General features: G+C 60.2%; 7 protein-coding genes across 7 annotated transcripts; all 7 read left to right on the top strand.

The window, feature by feature from the left end:
• Nucleotides 1-432: 432 nt before the first annotated feature.
• Nucleotides 433-981, top strand: LDBPK_260230 (hypothetical protein, conserved; the record flags this gene model as incomplete). The annotated part of the gene is made up of 1 exon (XM_003861564.1): nt 433-981. The coding sequence occupies one exon, from the start codon at nt 433-435 to the stop codon at nt 979-981; it is 549 nt and encodes a 182-aa protein (XP_003861612.1).
• A 1,090-nt stretch (nt 982-2,071) lies between these two features.
• On the top strand, nt 2,072-3,208 carry LDBPK_260220 (hypothetical protein, unknown function; the record flags this gene model as incomplete). Its single annotated transcript, XM_003861563.1, has 1 exon — nt 2,072-3,208. The coding sequence occupies one exon, from the start codon at nt 2,072-2,074 to the stop codon at nt 3,206-3,208; it is 1,137 nt and encodes a 378-aa protein (XP_003861611.1).
• A 1,515-nt stretch (nt 3,209-4,723) lies between these two features.
• Nucleotides 4,724-5,668, top strand: LDBPK_260210 (hypothetical protein, conserved; the record flags this gene model as incomplete). Its single annotated transcript, XM_003861562.1, has 1 exon — nt 4,724-5,668. The coding sequence occupies one exon, from the start codon at nt 4,724-4,726 to the stop codon at nt 5,666-5,668; it is 945 nt and encodes a 314-aa protein (XP_003861610.1).
• Nucleotides 5,669-6,276: 608 nt separating this feature from the next.
• LDBPK_260200 (silent information regulator 2, putative) lies at nt 6,277-7,398 on the top strand (the record flags this gene model as incomplete). The annotated part of the gene is made up of 1 exon (XM_003861561.1): nt 6,277-7,398. One exon carries the CDS (start codon nt 6,277-6,279, stop codon nt 7,396-7,398), a length of 1,122 nt encoding a protein of 373 aa, XP_003861609.1.
• Nucleotides 7,399-8,484: 1,086 nt separating this feature from the next.
• On the top strand, nt 8,485-9,705 carry LDBPK_260190 (hypothetical protein, conserved; the record flags this gene model as incomplete). Its single annotated transcript, XM_003861560.1, has 1 exon — nt 8,485-9,705. One exon carries the CDS (start codon nt 8,485-8,487, stop codon nt 9,703-9,705), a length of 1,221 nt encoding a protein of 406 aa, XP_003861608.1.
• Nucleotides 9,706-11,037: 1,332 nt separating this feature from the next.
• Nucleotides 11,038-11,892, top strand: LDBPK_260180 (hypothetical protein, conserved; the record flags this gene model as incomplete). Its single annotated transcript, XM_003861559.1, has 1 exon — nt 11,038-11,892. The coding sequence occupies one exon, from the start codon at nt 11,038-11,040 to the stop codon at nt 11,890-11,892; it is 855 nt and encodes a 284-aa protein (XP_003861607.1).
• Nucleotides 11,893-12,915: 1,023 nt separating this feature from the next.
• LDBPK_260170 (hypothetical protein, conserved) lies at nt 12,916-13,401 on the top strand (the record flags this gene model as incomplete). The annotated part of the gene is made up of 1 exon (XM_003861558.1): nt 12,916-13,401. One exon carries the CDS (start codon nt 12,916-12,918, stop codon nt 13,399-13,401), a length of 486 nt encoding a protein of 161 aa, XP_003861606.1.
• Between the last annotated feature and the right edge of the window lie 979 nt (nt 13,402-14,380).

Here is a 14,380-nt window from a genome sequence, read left to right as displayed (position 1 = left end):
ACCCCTCCCTCTTGTTGCCTGCCGTTTCTACTCTCCTCTTCCCGTCTGTCGTTCTGCGGCCTCTGCAGCTCTTTCCCGCCCTTTCTCTTCGCGCGTACTCCTCTCGTGGCCACCTCAACGCCGAGGGCTTAACGAGTACGTGTGCTTGTGCGCGCGCGCTTGTCTGCTGCGCTCATTCCGTTTCTTGAGTTGTTCGCGTTCCTGCCCCCCCCCCCTTCTCCCCCCCCTGACAGCATCTCTCTCCCTGCCTGGGTATCGCCAAACACACGCACACGCGCGGCACCGATCGATCACATCACCGCCGCCGTTCCGCCGACTTCCTTCAGCCTCTGAGCCGCCTGCGCAGCCGTGGTCGGTTATGCTTTGGCGTGGTGCAGCCGACCGCATTACACGAACACACAACCTGAAAAGCGAACACATCTTTGGGCCAGCATGGCAGACCGCAATCCCACCAAGGAGAGCACCTCCTCAGCCCCGCTGCACCCGCTCAAGGACAAATGGTTTGTCTTCTACATCCCGGCCTCGAAGGGCAACGAGTACGAGCATGAGACCAAGGAGCTCGGCTACGTCTCCACCATTGAGGAAGTGTACAGCACCATTAACACGCTGCCACCCATCACACTGCTGCCGAACGATGACAACCTCGTCTTCTCGCGTAACAAAATTGAGCCGCAGTTTGAGAGCTTCCCGGGTGGCATGCGCTTCTCCATCTTCTGCAAGACCAAGACGCAATGCCGCGAGGCACTGACGTACGTTGTCGCGGTCGTGCTTGGGGAGGCGATCAGTCGCGACGCCTGCAAAGGGGAGTGCCTGTGCGACATTGTGCGCATCGGCCACAAGGGCAGTGCCATGTACAAGGAGTCCGTGCGCATTGAGGTGTGGGCGCACCAAAGTCCGTACAACGCGGCGATGGAGAAGTACCTCGTGTCTACCCTCTCCACCATCCCCGGCATTACGGTGAGCGCTCGCCCGTTCAAGTAGGACGCGGGGCCCCGCAGATAAACATATGCGTATGTGTGTGGGCGTGCATGTGTGTATAGAGTCTCAGGCGTGATGCCCTTCCTGCGTGGGTGGGGTGTACGTTGGTGCCATTCGGTAGTGGTGGAGAGGCCGTGTGGCGGCGCTGGAAAGGTCGATGCGCGGGAGGGGAAGAGAGCGAAAAGCTTCAGCAATGCATGTGGATACACGCCCCTCGCTCATTCTTCTCTCTCGATCGGTTTGTTGGTGCTGCTACATTGTCGTTGGTAATATTCAGGCAGGCCACCGCGAGACATGCGCGTGGTGCTCGACAGCAACAGGGCTGAAAAGGAGCGAACAGGGAAGCCGCGGCCAACGACAAAGGCAAACGCCGAGACACAGGCAAGTCGGCGGCGAAGTGTCCGACGCGGGCGTGGAAGAGGAGAGGGAGGGGGCGATCGAGAGTGCTGGAAGGATACTTGTGCGTGCGCGCCAGTGCAGTAGGAACGATGCGGGCAGAACCGGACGTGCGCATCTCCTTTTTCGGGCCTTCGCTTTCCTCCCTCCTCGTCCACACAGGCGTTTGCGGCTGTAACTGTGGACGCCAGTGCCGATCGCGGCATGCACACCGACCGCGTCTTTATTGCGGATGTGTCTTGGAACTACGTGCAACACCAGCAGCTAACTCAGACGACGTCTCAACTCAATCTTGCTCTTTACCGCATCACCATTTGCAATGCGCCGCGCGCACGCGTTGGGTTGCTGGTGCAACACCTCACAGGCACGCAACCACGGGGGCACTAAACCCCGATACGTCGGCACGACAACGCCTCTCCGCACTTAGCTGCCCGTCTACAGCTAATTGAACGCGCACACACATACACATACACAAAGGAACGAGAGGCCCTGCTCGTCCTTGTGCGGGCGTGTTTTTGCGGGCCCACCCGTGCTCTCGCGTGCGCCACGCCACCGCCTCTTTCTGCCAAGACCGGACTTCAGCGAGACGGCACACCGTTACGTGCCGCACACCCGACCCATTAGGTCCATGCACCCATAGAAATGTCCCTATGCACATCCCCACACTTGGAGGAAGCACTCTGCAGCACCAGTGCGGATGGAGACCGAGGGCGTAGACAAGCTTCCTCTCACAGAGGCGTCGTTTCGGGCGCTGGAGGAGGCGTACGAGAGGCAGTGGTGCCAGACGCGGCTTCTGTGTGAAGCGCCAACGCCGTGCGCTGACGTTCATGTCGTCGCGGCAGCTTCCAGCGCTGCTAAGCACATGCGCCGCCTATGGGCGGATACAGCGCGACTCCATAGACGGTTTGTCGAGGTGAAGCAGCATCGCGACCTTAGTTTCACGCAGGAGGAGCGGGCGTCTCTGCGTCTGCTCGGCTTCCGCTCACCACCGCCGCCACCTGCCTCCAACGACGCGCTCACGCACACCACGTCGCCGGTACCATCGCCTGTGCACGCCTCTAATGAAACAACCGCTTCTGGACAAGCGACAGAGGTAGCTGCGTTACGCAAGGAATGCGCGAGACTCCGACACGAGGGTGCACAGCTGCTGTCAATTCTGGCATGCTATCAGCTCCGCGAGACGCATGCTCTTGGGTCGAACAACGATGCAAGGCTTCCCTCACCTTCACAGGGGACATCTACCTCCGCCTCCGATGCCTACGCGGAGCTCGCGGAGGTGCAGCGCCAATATAGATTGCTGCTCTCCCCAACAGCAGCGAAGTACAGTCTCACCCCGCCTGACGGCATTCAGCGGTCCGAGGACGTGGCCATTGCAGAACTGCTCGTCGAGTGCGGGTTTCCTCGTCATGTGAGCGTTGTTCGCCTTGGGTCAGACGGCCTCTTCGTGATCGATCGCCCGGTATGGATCACCTTTGCGTCTCCGCAGAGCGCCACGCTGATGGTGCGCGACCCCGAAGGGCTCGAGCGTGAATGCACGCTGGAGTCGTACCTCACAGCGGTGTATGCACCGCTCCTTCGCGCTTTTCACTGGCAAAAGCCTTCGACGGGTGTGCAGCTGGCTGGAGGGAGTGCAGCCCCGACCTGCTCAGCGGCACTGTCCTTCCCGGCGGTGCCTGTTACGCCTGCGCCACTTTCCGATGCGGTAAAGCGGGAGAGATCGCCGTCGACTCGGCATTCCGTGCTGTCCCAGCTGACGTACGAGGAGCTTGTGGAGCTCAAGCACGCAACGCTGCGGCGCCTTGGCCGCACCAGTGAGCCTGCTTCGCAATCGTGAAGGCGCGAGCGGGGGAGGGAAGGAGGGCGGCGGCTTCAGCAGCGCCTGCCCAAAGAGTTGGGTCGACGCCTTACGCCCTGTCGACATCCTTTCTCTAACTCTCTGCCGCGCCCTCCCCCTCCGCTTCTGCGTGCTGGCGTGCAGCCGCGGAACACGCTGTAAAGTGCATTCTTCTTTTTGTATGTGTCTTCTTTTTAGTATTCTCGGATGATGGCGCACCACCACGAAGGCACAGGTGTGCGCACCGCCCGCGGAGGGCTCAATGAAAGAGAAGAGGGGTGGAGCGGGGGGCGGGGGTGAGACTTGGTGCGGGCGGGCGAGGTGATGCCGCGCTTGGCGTTTCTTTTCTCTGCTTTCTCAGTTGATGCCTCAGCGTTCAAGAAGAGAGTAGGCCGGTATCATGTGTGGAAGGGGCACCGGTGTTGGTGATTCGTACCTCTCTCTTGAATTAGCATCATTGCCCTCTGTGCTCCCGCCTGCGTGCGTGCCAACCATGACGCAGTCGCGCCACGCTGCCCACCTAGTGGCGTATGAGTGTGAGAGACAAGTTGTCACATGTGCCCCTCGTCGACCTCATCCTTTCTCTCTGTCTTCCTGCACGCACGTGTCGCGCTCCTCTTCTGTTACTTCTTGTTTCCTCTTGTGCTTGCAGTGCTGCGCGCCGGCACCTCTCGTCTTCTCTCCATGTGTCGGCGTGTGCATGCGTGCGTACGACGTTGTTGGCGAGACACTGCCACTTCCAGTCGCAGGAAAGGAATCGCAACTCGAGGCAGCCTCTCCCTTGAGTGATTGACACGCACCTCTACCCACTGCCACACGCGCATTGGTGGCCACGTCACCCGTCTACGTCTGCTTCGCCTCCTCTGCCCTCCGCCGCGCCTCGCATGCAGGCGTTGCAATCCTGTGAAAGGCTGCGCCACCGCTGAGACCATTTCGTTTTTTCTTTTGTTTGTTTTACTGGTTTCCACTGGTGCGTGTGGTTGGTGCGCTGGAGAGACATGTATTTTAGTGCTGTCAAAGAGACCGCCGCACTTTCTCGGTCACTCCTCCCCACCGCTCGCTTCTGCATCGTTGGCTTCGGCGCTTAACGGGCCCTCCCCCCGGCTTCCCCCACCGCCTCAGAAACTGTCCATCTCCGCCTTTCATCTGACATGTTTCTTCTTCTTCACTTTTCGTCTTCTCTCCAGCTCGCGATAGATGGGTATCGCATCCAGACCACTCTCTGCCGCCTCGCACCAAACTCAGATAAGAGGGACTCAGAGACAGACAGATAAGGCGTGCGTGCGGCGCCCGTATTGGCGTGCTCACGCCCTCTCTCTTCTCTTTTCGCCTCGTTCGCTTGCCCGTTGTGGTGGCTTGCGGCCGCTCTCCTTCGCGGTCGTCACACCCCGCGGTTGCGCACCGCTCGAGCGTCTCGTCTGTGCCCCTCGTCACCTCCCGTGCTTCTCCCCTGCGCGCGCGCTCGCCCTATTTTGAGTGTTTCTTGTCTCTTTCACCTGCTGTTCTTGGCCGGCAATGTCCTCACACAACACGATTGTGGCGTGGAGGGCGCCGGTGGCCGGCGGTGCCGTGGTGGACGTGCTGCAGAGCTCCTCCAACCTGCTGCAGTATCTCTCGACGGAGGAGAGCTCAAACGATGGCCGGCGGCTGCCCAACTCCCATCGCAAGCTGCTCGTCTTCTTCCCCGGCAACCCAGGATTGGTGCAGTTTTACGAGCCGTTGTGCGCGTTCCTCGAGACGAACAAGTTCGACGTGCTCGTGATGGGCTACGCGGGCCACAGCCTCACCGAGCTCAATGAAGGCCGCGTCTTCTCGCTGGCGGATCAGGTGGACATCGCCGAAAGCTTTGTGGCCACCCTCATGAACAAGAACGCAGAGCGCAAGTACAATGGAAACATCTACGCTGCCGGGCACAGCGTCGGCGGCTTCGTGGCGCTGCAAATGGTGGCGCGGTACTCCACCATAAAGAAGTGCTTCGGGCTGTGCCCCGTCATGTCACACATGCGTGACTCGCCCAACGGGCGCCGTCTCTTCTATCTTAGCAGCACGCTCGCACAGTGGTGTCTTGCCATGCTTGCCGTGCTGCTGGAGCTGCTGCCGTACAAACTGCGGCTTCTCCTCATTACGACGTCGGAGCCATCGCTCTCTCTCGCCCTTGCTGAAACCCTTGCACACCACTTACACCGCTGGTGCCTGACGAACTCGCTGTATATGGCGATGACAGAATTTCGCATGCTCCTGCAACCCGACGCAGCCCTCCTGCGCTGTGTGCAGGAGCGCCTCATCCTCTACTACGTCAAGAAAGACGGCTGGGCGCCACTGTCGTTCGCTGAGGAAATCGGAGGTGTTTGCCCGCGGCTCGGCGCCTGCGTGATCGAGGAAGATGCAGGAGTGCCTCATGCATGGTGCCTCAACCACAGCGAGACGGTTGCGCGCAACGCCATTCTGAAGCACTGTTAACGGTGACACGTCGCGTTGCCGATTCCCAGGCATTGTAGGTACACGCGGTGATGCGCGAAAGACGCGGCTGTGCCACCACTGCGGCCGTCTCCGCCTCACTCTTGTGTATCTGCCTCGGCCAAGCCGCTGCCGCTCGCTCATCCGCAGCGGGTCTCCCCTTTAAACAACGCCTCTGTATCCCATATCACATGCATATATATATATATATATATCCTCCTTCCGGGATTAATACAACACCAGCTCAGTGATCCATCTGCATTTTCTGTGAGCGGATGTGCTGCCGAGTGTTTGACTGGGAGACAGCGTTGTCGCTTCTCCTCGCATCCGCCTTTTCGTTTCGGCGACCCTCGACCTTGTCATTTTCCAGGCGCGGGCATACCTTTTCGTCTCCTCCAGCACACCTCCTTTCCGGCACACCCTCTCTCTCTCTGCGTTCAACGTGCCATTTCTAAACCACGCAGCTTCCTCTGCGGTTGCGGAGTCACGCATCGTGCTCGGCGTTTGGAGGTGACGCGTCCTCTTCGCTCTCGTCTTTCTTGCCACGCGCTGCTAATCGCAATTTGCTCACCGGCGGCTCCTTTTAAGACTAACTTCACGCTAATTTGGAGATGACAGCGTCTCCGAGAGCGCCACATCAGGAGCATGTCCTCGGAGAGCCGACCTTGGAAGGGCTTGCGCGCTACATCAGGGAGAAGAATGTGCGGCGCATTCTCGTGCTCGTCGGAGCAGGCGCCAGTGTAGCTGCCGGCATCCCAGACTTTCGCTCACCTGACACCGGGATCTACGCCAACCTCGGCAAGTACAACCTCGAAGACACGACCGATGCCTTTTCACTGACCCTTCTGCGCGAGAAGCCAGAGATATTCTACTCTATCGCACGGGAGCTGAACTTGTGGCCTGGGCACTTTCAGCCCACCGCGGTACATCACTTCATCCGACTGTTGCAAGACGAGGGCCGTCTCCTGCGCTGCTGCACGCAGAACATTGACGGCCTGGAGAAGGCAGCGGGCGTGTCGCCGGAGCTCCTCGTCGAGGCGCATGGCTCTTTCGCTGCTGCCGCCTGCATTGAATGCCACACACCATTCAGCATTGAGCAGAACTACCTGGAGGCGATGAGCGGTACGGTCTCCCGCTGCTCTACATGCGGCGGCATTGTGAAGCCCAACGTCGTTTTCTTTGGTGAAAATTTGCCGGACGCGTTCTTCGACGCGCTGCACCACGACGCCCCGATCGCGGAGCTGGTCATCATCATCGGGACATCGATGCAGGTGCACCCGTTCGCGTTGCTGCCGTGCGTCGTGCCCAAGTCAGTCCCGCGCGTTGTCATGAACCGTGAGCGAGTTGGCGGCCTCCTCTTCCGCTTTCCTGATGACCCGCTCAACACCGTCCACGAGGATGCGGTTGCCAAGGAGGGACGCTCGTCCTCTTCGCAGAGTTGTTCCCCGTCCGCGTCGCCACGGCGCGAGGAGGGGGGAACAGAGGACAGCCCCTCGTCGCCAAACGAGGAGGTCAAAGAGGCGTCGACGTCCAGCTCGAGCGACGGCTACGGGCAGTACGGTGACTACCACGCCCACCCCGATGTCTGCCGGGATGTTCTCTTCCGCGGCGACTGCCAGGAGAACGTGGTGACGCTGGCGGAGTACCTGGGGCTGAGCGAGGCGCTGGCAAAGCACATGCGCTTATCCGATGCAGCACCAGCTACTGCACAGAGGGCGCCGAATGAGACGTGAGCCTGAATCGCTGCCAACCTGGTAACTGAAGAGAGATCGGGAAGGTCGTAGACAGAGCAGCTGAGCGTGTCGAAGGCGGTCACACGCACCGCGCGTAGCCTCGCCTCGAATCATTTCAGCACTGTTGCTTTTACGCATGATGTGTGCCGGTGCAGAAATAGGGAGCTCGGTGCTCTTGCGTACCCAGCCAACATTGCATCATGGCCGCCCCTCTCTCACTATTCCTACGCCCTCCGATCGCGAGATCGAGTAACGTACACAAACGGGGGGGGGGAGGGGAGCGAATGTGGGAAGAGTCGGCACAGCCAAACACCTGCATGACCACACCGTGAACTAGTGCATCTCTGTCATCACGGAACTCACTCTTAAGCGTGCCGGGCAACGCGTACGAATCCACGGACACTCATGGCCTCTCTCTCCACCACAGGGACGTGCACGGCAGCGGTAGTCGCTGCCGTGTCGACGCCGGCGGTGCTCGATAGGGAGGCGCACGCCATCTCTGCAACCCGCGCGCGGACACCTTCTGGGCTCCGCTCCTCCCTTGCTCTGCGTCTCAGCGCGAGAGAAAGAGGCAGGATGGCTACCCTCCCCCGTCCTCCCTGCTACAGGGCCGTTGGCCAGCCGAAGTCGCTGCGTCGTGCCCAGCACGTCGGCAAAGTGCTCATGATTGCTTGGTGGGGGCTCTTGCGCTAAGATGCGGTTTCACTTCCCTCTCGGCCGACTACACCCTTCCCCGTTTCTTCGTGTGTCGCGTGCCTGTGTCTGATCACGTTCTGGTCTCCTTACTCGCCTCCTCTGTGGGCCGTGCGTGCTTATGCGACTGCAGAGGAGGAGGAAACGCTGAGTCGGCTAACTTTGCCCTGCCAGTCCCTCGCTCGCCCTCCCTTGGCCCCACGTGCGCTGCACATACGCGCTGATAGGCCGCCTCGCACTGTGTCGCGCCGGCATTCATCATCTCCATACGTCTCCGCTCCATGTGACCACCTTGCCAGCGACGGTTTCTCCTTGCTGACCGTCAGCGATCTCGAAGCGTGCGAGCCCGCACAAATCAAAAACCACGCATACCGCCAGCTGCAACGCACGCCAATGCGTCTCTTGGGCAAGGCTGCTCACCCGGATGGGTCGATGGAGGTGCGCGTCTCGGTCGGCACCGCAGAGGACTTGTGGCACCTGTACAACTTTATTCTCGTAGGCGATCTCGTTCTTACCAAGACACGCCGCAAGGTCCCGCGCGAGAACGCGCTTGGCACCCTCGCCGCAGAGATGAAGATGCTCAACCTTGAGGTGGAGGTGAAGCACATCGCCTTTACCCCGGACGAGCTGCGTATTCAAGGCGTGAACAAGAAAGAAAACAACTTTGTGAAGACGGGTGCTCATCACACCCTCACCATTCACGCGAGTCCGCCTCAGGAGGTGCGGATCACTAAGCGAGAGTGGGACTCCATCTGCGAGGATCGCCTCAAGGACGCGTGCGACGAGTCCGGCAAAGCAGACACGGCTGCCGTGCTGATGAGCTTCGGCGAGGCCCAAGTCATTCTCGTGACGCGCTCCTTCATGCACATCAAAGCCAAGGTCGAGGTCACCATCTCGAAGAAGCACAAGAGCGATGGCAAGGCGCGTGACAGGAGCATCGAGCGCTTCTTTAAGCAGTCCCTTGATGCCCTCGCCACACATGTTGACTTCGAGAAGACGAAGCTCGTTCTGCTGTGCTCTCCGGGCCACGTGCGGGAAGAGTTCCACGCGTACATCAAGGAAGTCACCCAGCGCGCAGACCACGGCCCTCTCCGTGAAGTGTATCTCAACCTCTCCAAGTTCCTTCTCGTAAGGGTCGCGTCGACGACGATCAGCGGGCTCAAGGAGGCTCTCAGCGACCCTGGTGTGGCGCAGCGCATGGAGTCGACCAAGTGCGTCGACGACATCCGCATGTGGGAGAAGTTCCAGGATACAATGAACAAGGACCCAGACAGGTGCGTTTACACCCCACAGTACGTCTACTACGCCGCGATGGCCGGTGCTGTTGGCGGCCTCATGATTAGCGACAACGTCTTTCGCTCCGAAAACCCGACCGAGCGGCGCTTTTTCTTGTCCCTCGTGAACTTCGTGCGTCAGAGTGGATCGTCCACTGTGAACGTCTTCTCCAGCAAGCACGTCACCGGCGAGCAGCTGACGCAGCTTGGCAGCGTAGCGGCGGTGCTGCGGTTTAGCTGCCCTGAGATTGATGACATGGAGGTGGTGCCAGAGTTTTTGGCCTCCAAGGAGGTGGAGGAGTTCATTCGGGCGAACGCGGCCGCCCGCGTGACGGTCTAGGCCGACTCGAGGCTGTAAGGGAGGGGGCGACTGACACTTGCGCGGCACCTGCTTGCCAGCGCGTCGCCTCATCACCTACTTCCCCGTATTTGTGTCCCGATGCGGCGCAGAGACCCTCCACAGCGTACACGAGCGCCTTCCGCTTGCCCAGCTCACATTCTGATAATGTTGTACCTCCCCCCTCTACACGCCTGTAGCGACGCGCGCGCACACACCCACACAACCCATACTGCTGCCTCTTCCATCGAAGCTCTTCGGCTGAGGGATTCTTGATTTCCCACTGCTCACCATCATCCGCTGTGACGGACAGCCCCCCTCTGTGGGCGGTATAAACAGGGTCCGGTGCTCGCACTCTCTGTCCGGGAGAAGCCAGTCGACCACCCAGCCCCTGCCCCTCTCCCTGCCGATGCCGAGCCCCTCCCCCTCCCCCCTGCTGGTGGTGTCAGGGGGAGGCACCCACCTAGGTAGGGATGCCAGAGCGATGTGTGGCTGCTGATGTCGGCGGTCGTGTCCTGGGGCGGCGTTGCGTCGGCGCGACCCGCGACCGTGGGCACGTCTGTGGCATCCATATGAGAATAGGCAAAGCATCAGGGTGACTCGAAGGTACCTCACCCCTACCCCCGACCCACACACGCCCCACACCGGTGTGGGGAGGCTGAGCCACCGCGAGGGGGGGGGGCGGGGAGGGATGCGCGAGGTGGCGACTGGGCATCACGTGAGCGGCTGCGAGGCGACCTGCGGGGGCCGAGGTGTGAGTGGACAGAGTATGAGGCCGAGGCGGTGCTCCGATGATCGGGCCGGCGCGCTGGTGTAGCGCGCGTGTGTCTACGGCTGCATGGGCACCACACACGGGACGGGTCTGTGAGGCTCCACGGCCGTTCGAGTCGCGCCGTATAGGACTGAGTGGATGAGGTGGAGAAAAAACAAATGTGCATCTTGTTTCTTCGCGGCCTCTGGTAGATGTGCTGCACTCCGTGATGGGGACGCACAGATTCAGAGAGCCGGGGCATCCATGTTATTGTGCGGCGGTGACGGTGCGACGTACTCTTCTGTTGACTGCTTGGTGTCTGAGTTGTTGCCGTGGCTCATTTTCTGCCGGCTGATCTCGGACTTTCCGCGCCGCGCATCAAGTCAGTGCACTTTCGTTCTTCAACGCGAGTTGTCTGAGGCGAACGGCACGTCAGTGTCGCATCCAGCAGCTCTTTACGTACTCGACTCGTGTTTCTACTGATTTCTCCCCCTCTGCTACATGCGCGTCATCGCTTTAGTGGGCATAAGCTTCTGGCTGCCACCCTGGTGGCATGTTTCGCGCTTGCGCCATTTACCAAAAGAATGAAAAAGATTTTGAGACGATCAGGCGTGCGAATGACATCGTATGCTGCGTGGTCCATCACGGGTGCATCTCGTGGCACGCGTGTGCCGTGCAGCTCAACGGTTCGCCGCTCCCTTACGAGCTCTCTCGTGATCCTCGCCGGCGGGGCATTCTCCGGGTCATCTTTTGCTGCACGGGCAGTGCAGTGCCGCTGTATTGTCGTCGAAACGAACGAGACGCCGAACCCAGACTGCATGCGTTTCTTTTCCATGGACGTCTCGTTTCTCAAGCCAGAGTTCTCCATGGACATCCCCTCGCCTGCGCAGGCGTACAAGTCGCCGCTGGCTGAGGCCCTCTTTGGCGTGGCAGGGGTGCAGGCTGTCTTTCTGGCCGATGAGTACGTGACGGTGCGCAAGCATCCACAAGCCGACTGGGCCGCCTTGATTCCCATCATCAAGGAGGTGATCGTTGAGTTTGCAGAGAGCAAGGAAAACGTGCTCTCTGCGGCTGGTGAAGAGGAGCTGTTGGGGTACAACAACGACACTGAACCCGATGACGATGATGACGAGGTGGTGCTGGCCGTAAAGGAACTGCTGGCGACGCGCATCCGGCCGATGCTGCGCGCTGACGGTGGCAACGTTCGCTTCATCGACATGGATGAGGGTACCGTGTTCCTCCTTCTGGAAGGGTCGTGCAAGTCATGTCCGTCGTCACACGTCACCCTCAAGAGCGGCATCGAGCGAATGCTGATGCATTGGATTCCGGAGGTGGTGGAGGCGCAAGAGGTGAGCGATGAGGTGGCCGTCGACATTTTGTCTGAGAAGCGGCTGCGCAAGCAGCTGAAGGAGAAGGGCGAGGTGGTGAAGGCGAAGTAACCGCCGAAGGGGTGCGAAGCACAGGCGAGCGAGGATAGTAGAGTGACCCCACTGACCGCCCAGCCACTGCGCCAAGGCTTCGGGCGGCTCGATGCCGCATGACGCGTTTGTGATGCTCGTCGAAGCTGCCTCTGGTATATTGTTGCGAGGGGGGGGGGAGAGGACTGCGCTCCTCCTCGTGATCTGTCGGCGTCTATGTGCGTGCAAACCTGACGTCTCTTTTCGCTCAATCCTTTTCTGTGTTATTTGTCTCATCCGCTGAAGAATTTTCGACGAAGGCGAAGGGCAACACGGGTTGCGGGCGACCGCCGCGGCATGAGGAGCCCTGCGTGACCGGTCGCCTATCTTCCTCCGTCCGTCTCCTTCACGGGGCGATAATCGGCATCGTACCCTTGCAGGCGCAGCGCCCCCCTCCCCTTTCTCCTCCCCCCACACGCACAGAGACATATCGGCGCGCAGGCATGCAGGCGCAGTTGTGGGCGCGCAGGGACCTTTGAGGTTTACCTCACTATCGTTCAGTGGACAGGGAGGGGACTCCAACTCGTGTGCTCCTCTCTCAATGCATTGTGTGTGGACCCCGGCGTTCCAGTTCGTCCGTTGGAGCTGGAGTGATGTGCAGGGGAAGGAGCCGTGGATAGGGGCAGCAAATCAACTCTCACTGTCATTTCGCATGAGTTGAACACAACAAATCGCGAGTACGTGAACGAGGCTTCATGCGCGCATCTGCTGTCTGCTGCCTGCACCGGTGCACGGCCTCTTACTCTCGGTTCTCTCCCTCTCTCTCTTCGCCCCTTCTCTCTCTGTGGCTAGCGCAGACGGTCCCTTTCAGCACTTTTCGGAGTGGATAACACGGACGCCATACAAACCTGGCGGCCAAGGGCACATTGGATGGCCCTTGGCGCTGGGCTAAGTTTTTCTCTGCTGTTGCCGGCGCCGCATCCTATCTGTCCATATTGCTGTGGTGTCCGTTGTACAGCAGGCGGAGTCACAACTGCACAGGTCTGCGTGAGGTAGTCTTAGGCCATGCGCCACTTTTTTCAGTGCATGTCGCAGGCGCTGCGCGAGCACGTGCTCGTACCATTGAGCCAGCTAACGTGGGCCGAGGTGCTGGTCGCTGTATCCGTCGGTGTTCTAGGTGGCATCTTTCCGGTACCCTTCGTGACGTCATTAATCACGCTTGTGATTGGGTATTACTTACGATGCACGGCGACAGAGCTCGTGCTTGCCTCTACTGTAAACTTCTTTTGCACGCCCCTCCAGTTTGCGCTGCTACCCTCGCTTGCGCGCCTTGCAGGGTTTCTTGCGCAAGCGGAGGTTGACGCCTTCACCGCGCACGCGCTCCACGAGTCCCTTAGGGTGGGCTATACCACCTTCCTGAGGTCTTGCGGCCGCATGATCTTCTACGCTACAGTGGGGTGGTTCTTCGTTGCCATTCCAATCGTCATGGTTCTCCGCTCTGTTCAGCGGTGCATTTTGCATCGCCACGTGCACAAAGGAATGGCCGAGTAACGCCGAATGCCGACTCAGTGTTGGTGCTGTACCTCCCGTCCACGTCCTCCTGTTCGCGTTCGCGTGAGTCGTTACATCTGTGACTGTCCTCCTTACTGCTGTGCCACTGCTGCTTCCCCGCGCTTGGCGGTGTTTTGAACGCAAGATGCACCGGTGTCTCCTCGCGCCCACCGCGTTGCTCTCATCTCGTCACCGTTCCTACCGCATTTTCTCGTTGCTGTGCTCCCCCCCCCCGCCGCCGCGGCAATATCCGATTGCGAGCGATGTCCGCCCTGTCCCTTTCCGCGCCCGCTGCCAGTACCATGCGGTTTCCTGAATGCGCTTAACACAAGTGCGCCTCACCTTCTCGGAGGAGAGGGGTGCACAGAGCTGAATCCCAGGCAGCCACACAGAGACAGACACAAGCGCGTTGATGTGTATCAACGTTGACTCTTCACGCCTGAGAGTCTTTCATTGCTTGGCGCACCATCCGCTCCTAAACGGAGTGCCATGCACGCCCAGTAGGCCCACCAAAGCGATCGCTGCAGGAACTGAGCGGTGCGCTGCTACGAATCCACTGCGCCTGCCAACGTTTCTGGAAACGTCACAGGAAATATATACTCTCATGCGCGTATGTGTCTGCGAGAGGGCCTGCTCCGCTCGCGATGACGGACAGCCCTCCCTCCTCTGTGGGCGGTATAAACAGGGTCCGGTGCTCGCACTCTCTGTCCGGGAGAAGCCAGTCGACCACCCAGCCCCTGCCCCTCTCCCTGCCGATGCCGAGCCCCTCCCCCTTCCCCCTGCTGGTGGTGTCAGGGGGCGGCACCCACCTAGGTAGGGATGCCAGAGCGATGTGTGGCTGCTGATGTCGGCGGTCGTGTCCTGGGGCGGCGTTGCGTCGGCGCGACCCGCGACCGTGGGCACGTCTGTGGCATCCATATGAGAATAGGCAAAGCATCAGGGTGACTCGAAGGTACCTCACCCCTACCCCCGACCCACA

The sequence above is a fragment of the Leishmania donovani genome, chromosome 26 (assembly GCF_000227135.1).
Source record: "Leishmania donovani BPK282A1 complete genome, chromosome 26".
Classification (NCBI taxonomy): Eukaryota; Euglenozoa; class Kinetoplastea; order Trypanosomatida; family Trypanosomatidae; genus Leishmania; species Leishmania donovani.
Note: the sequence above shows the minus strand (reverse complement) of the source record. Positions and strands in the feature narration are given on the sequence as shown.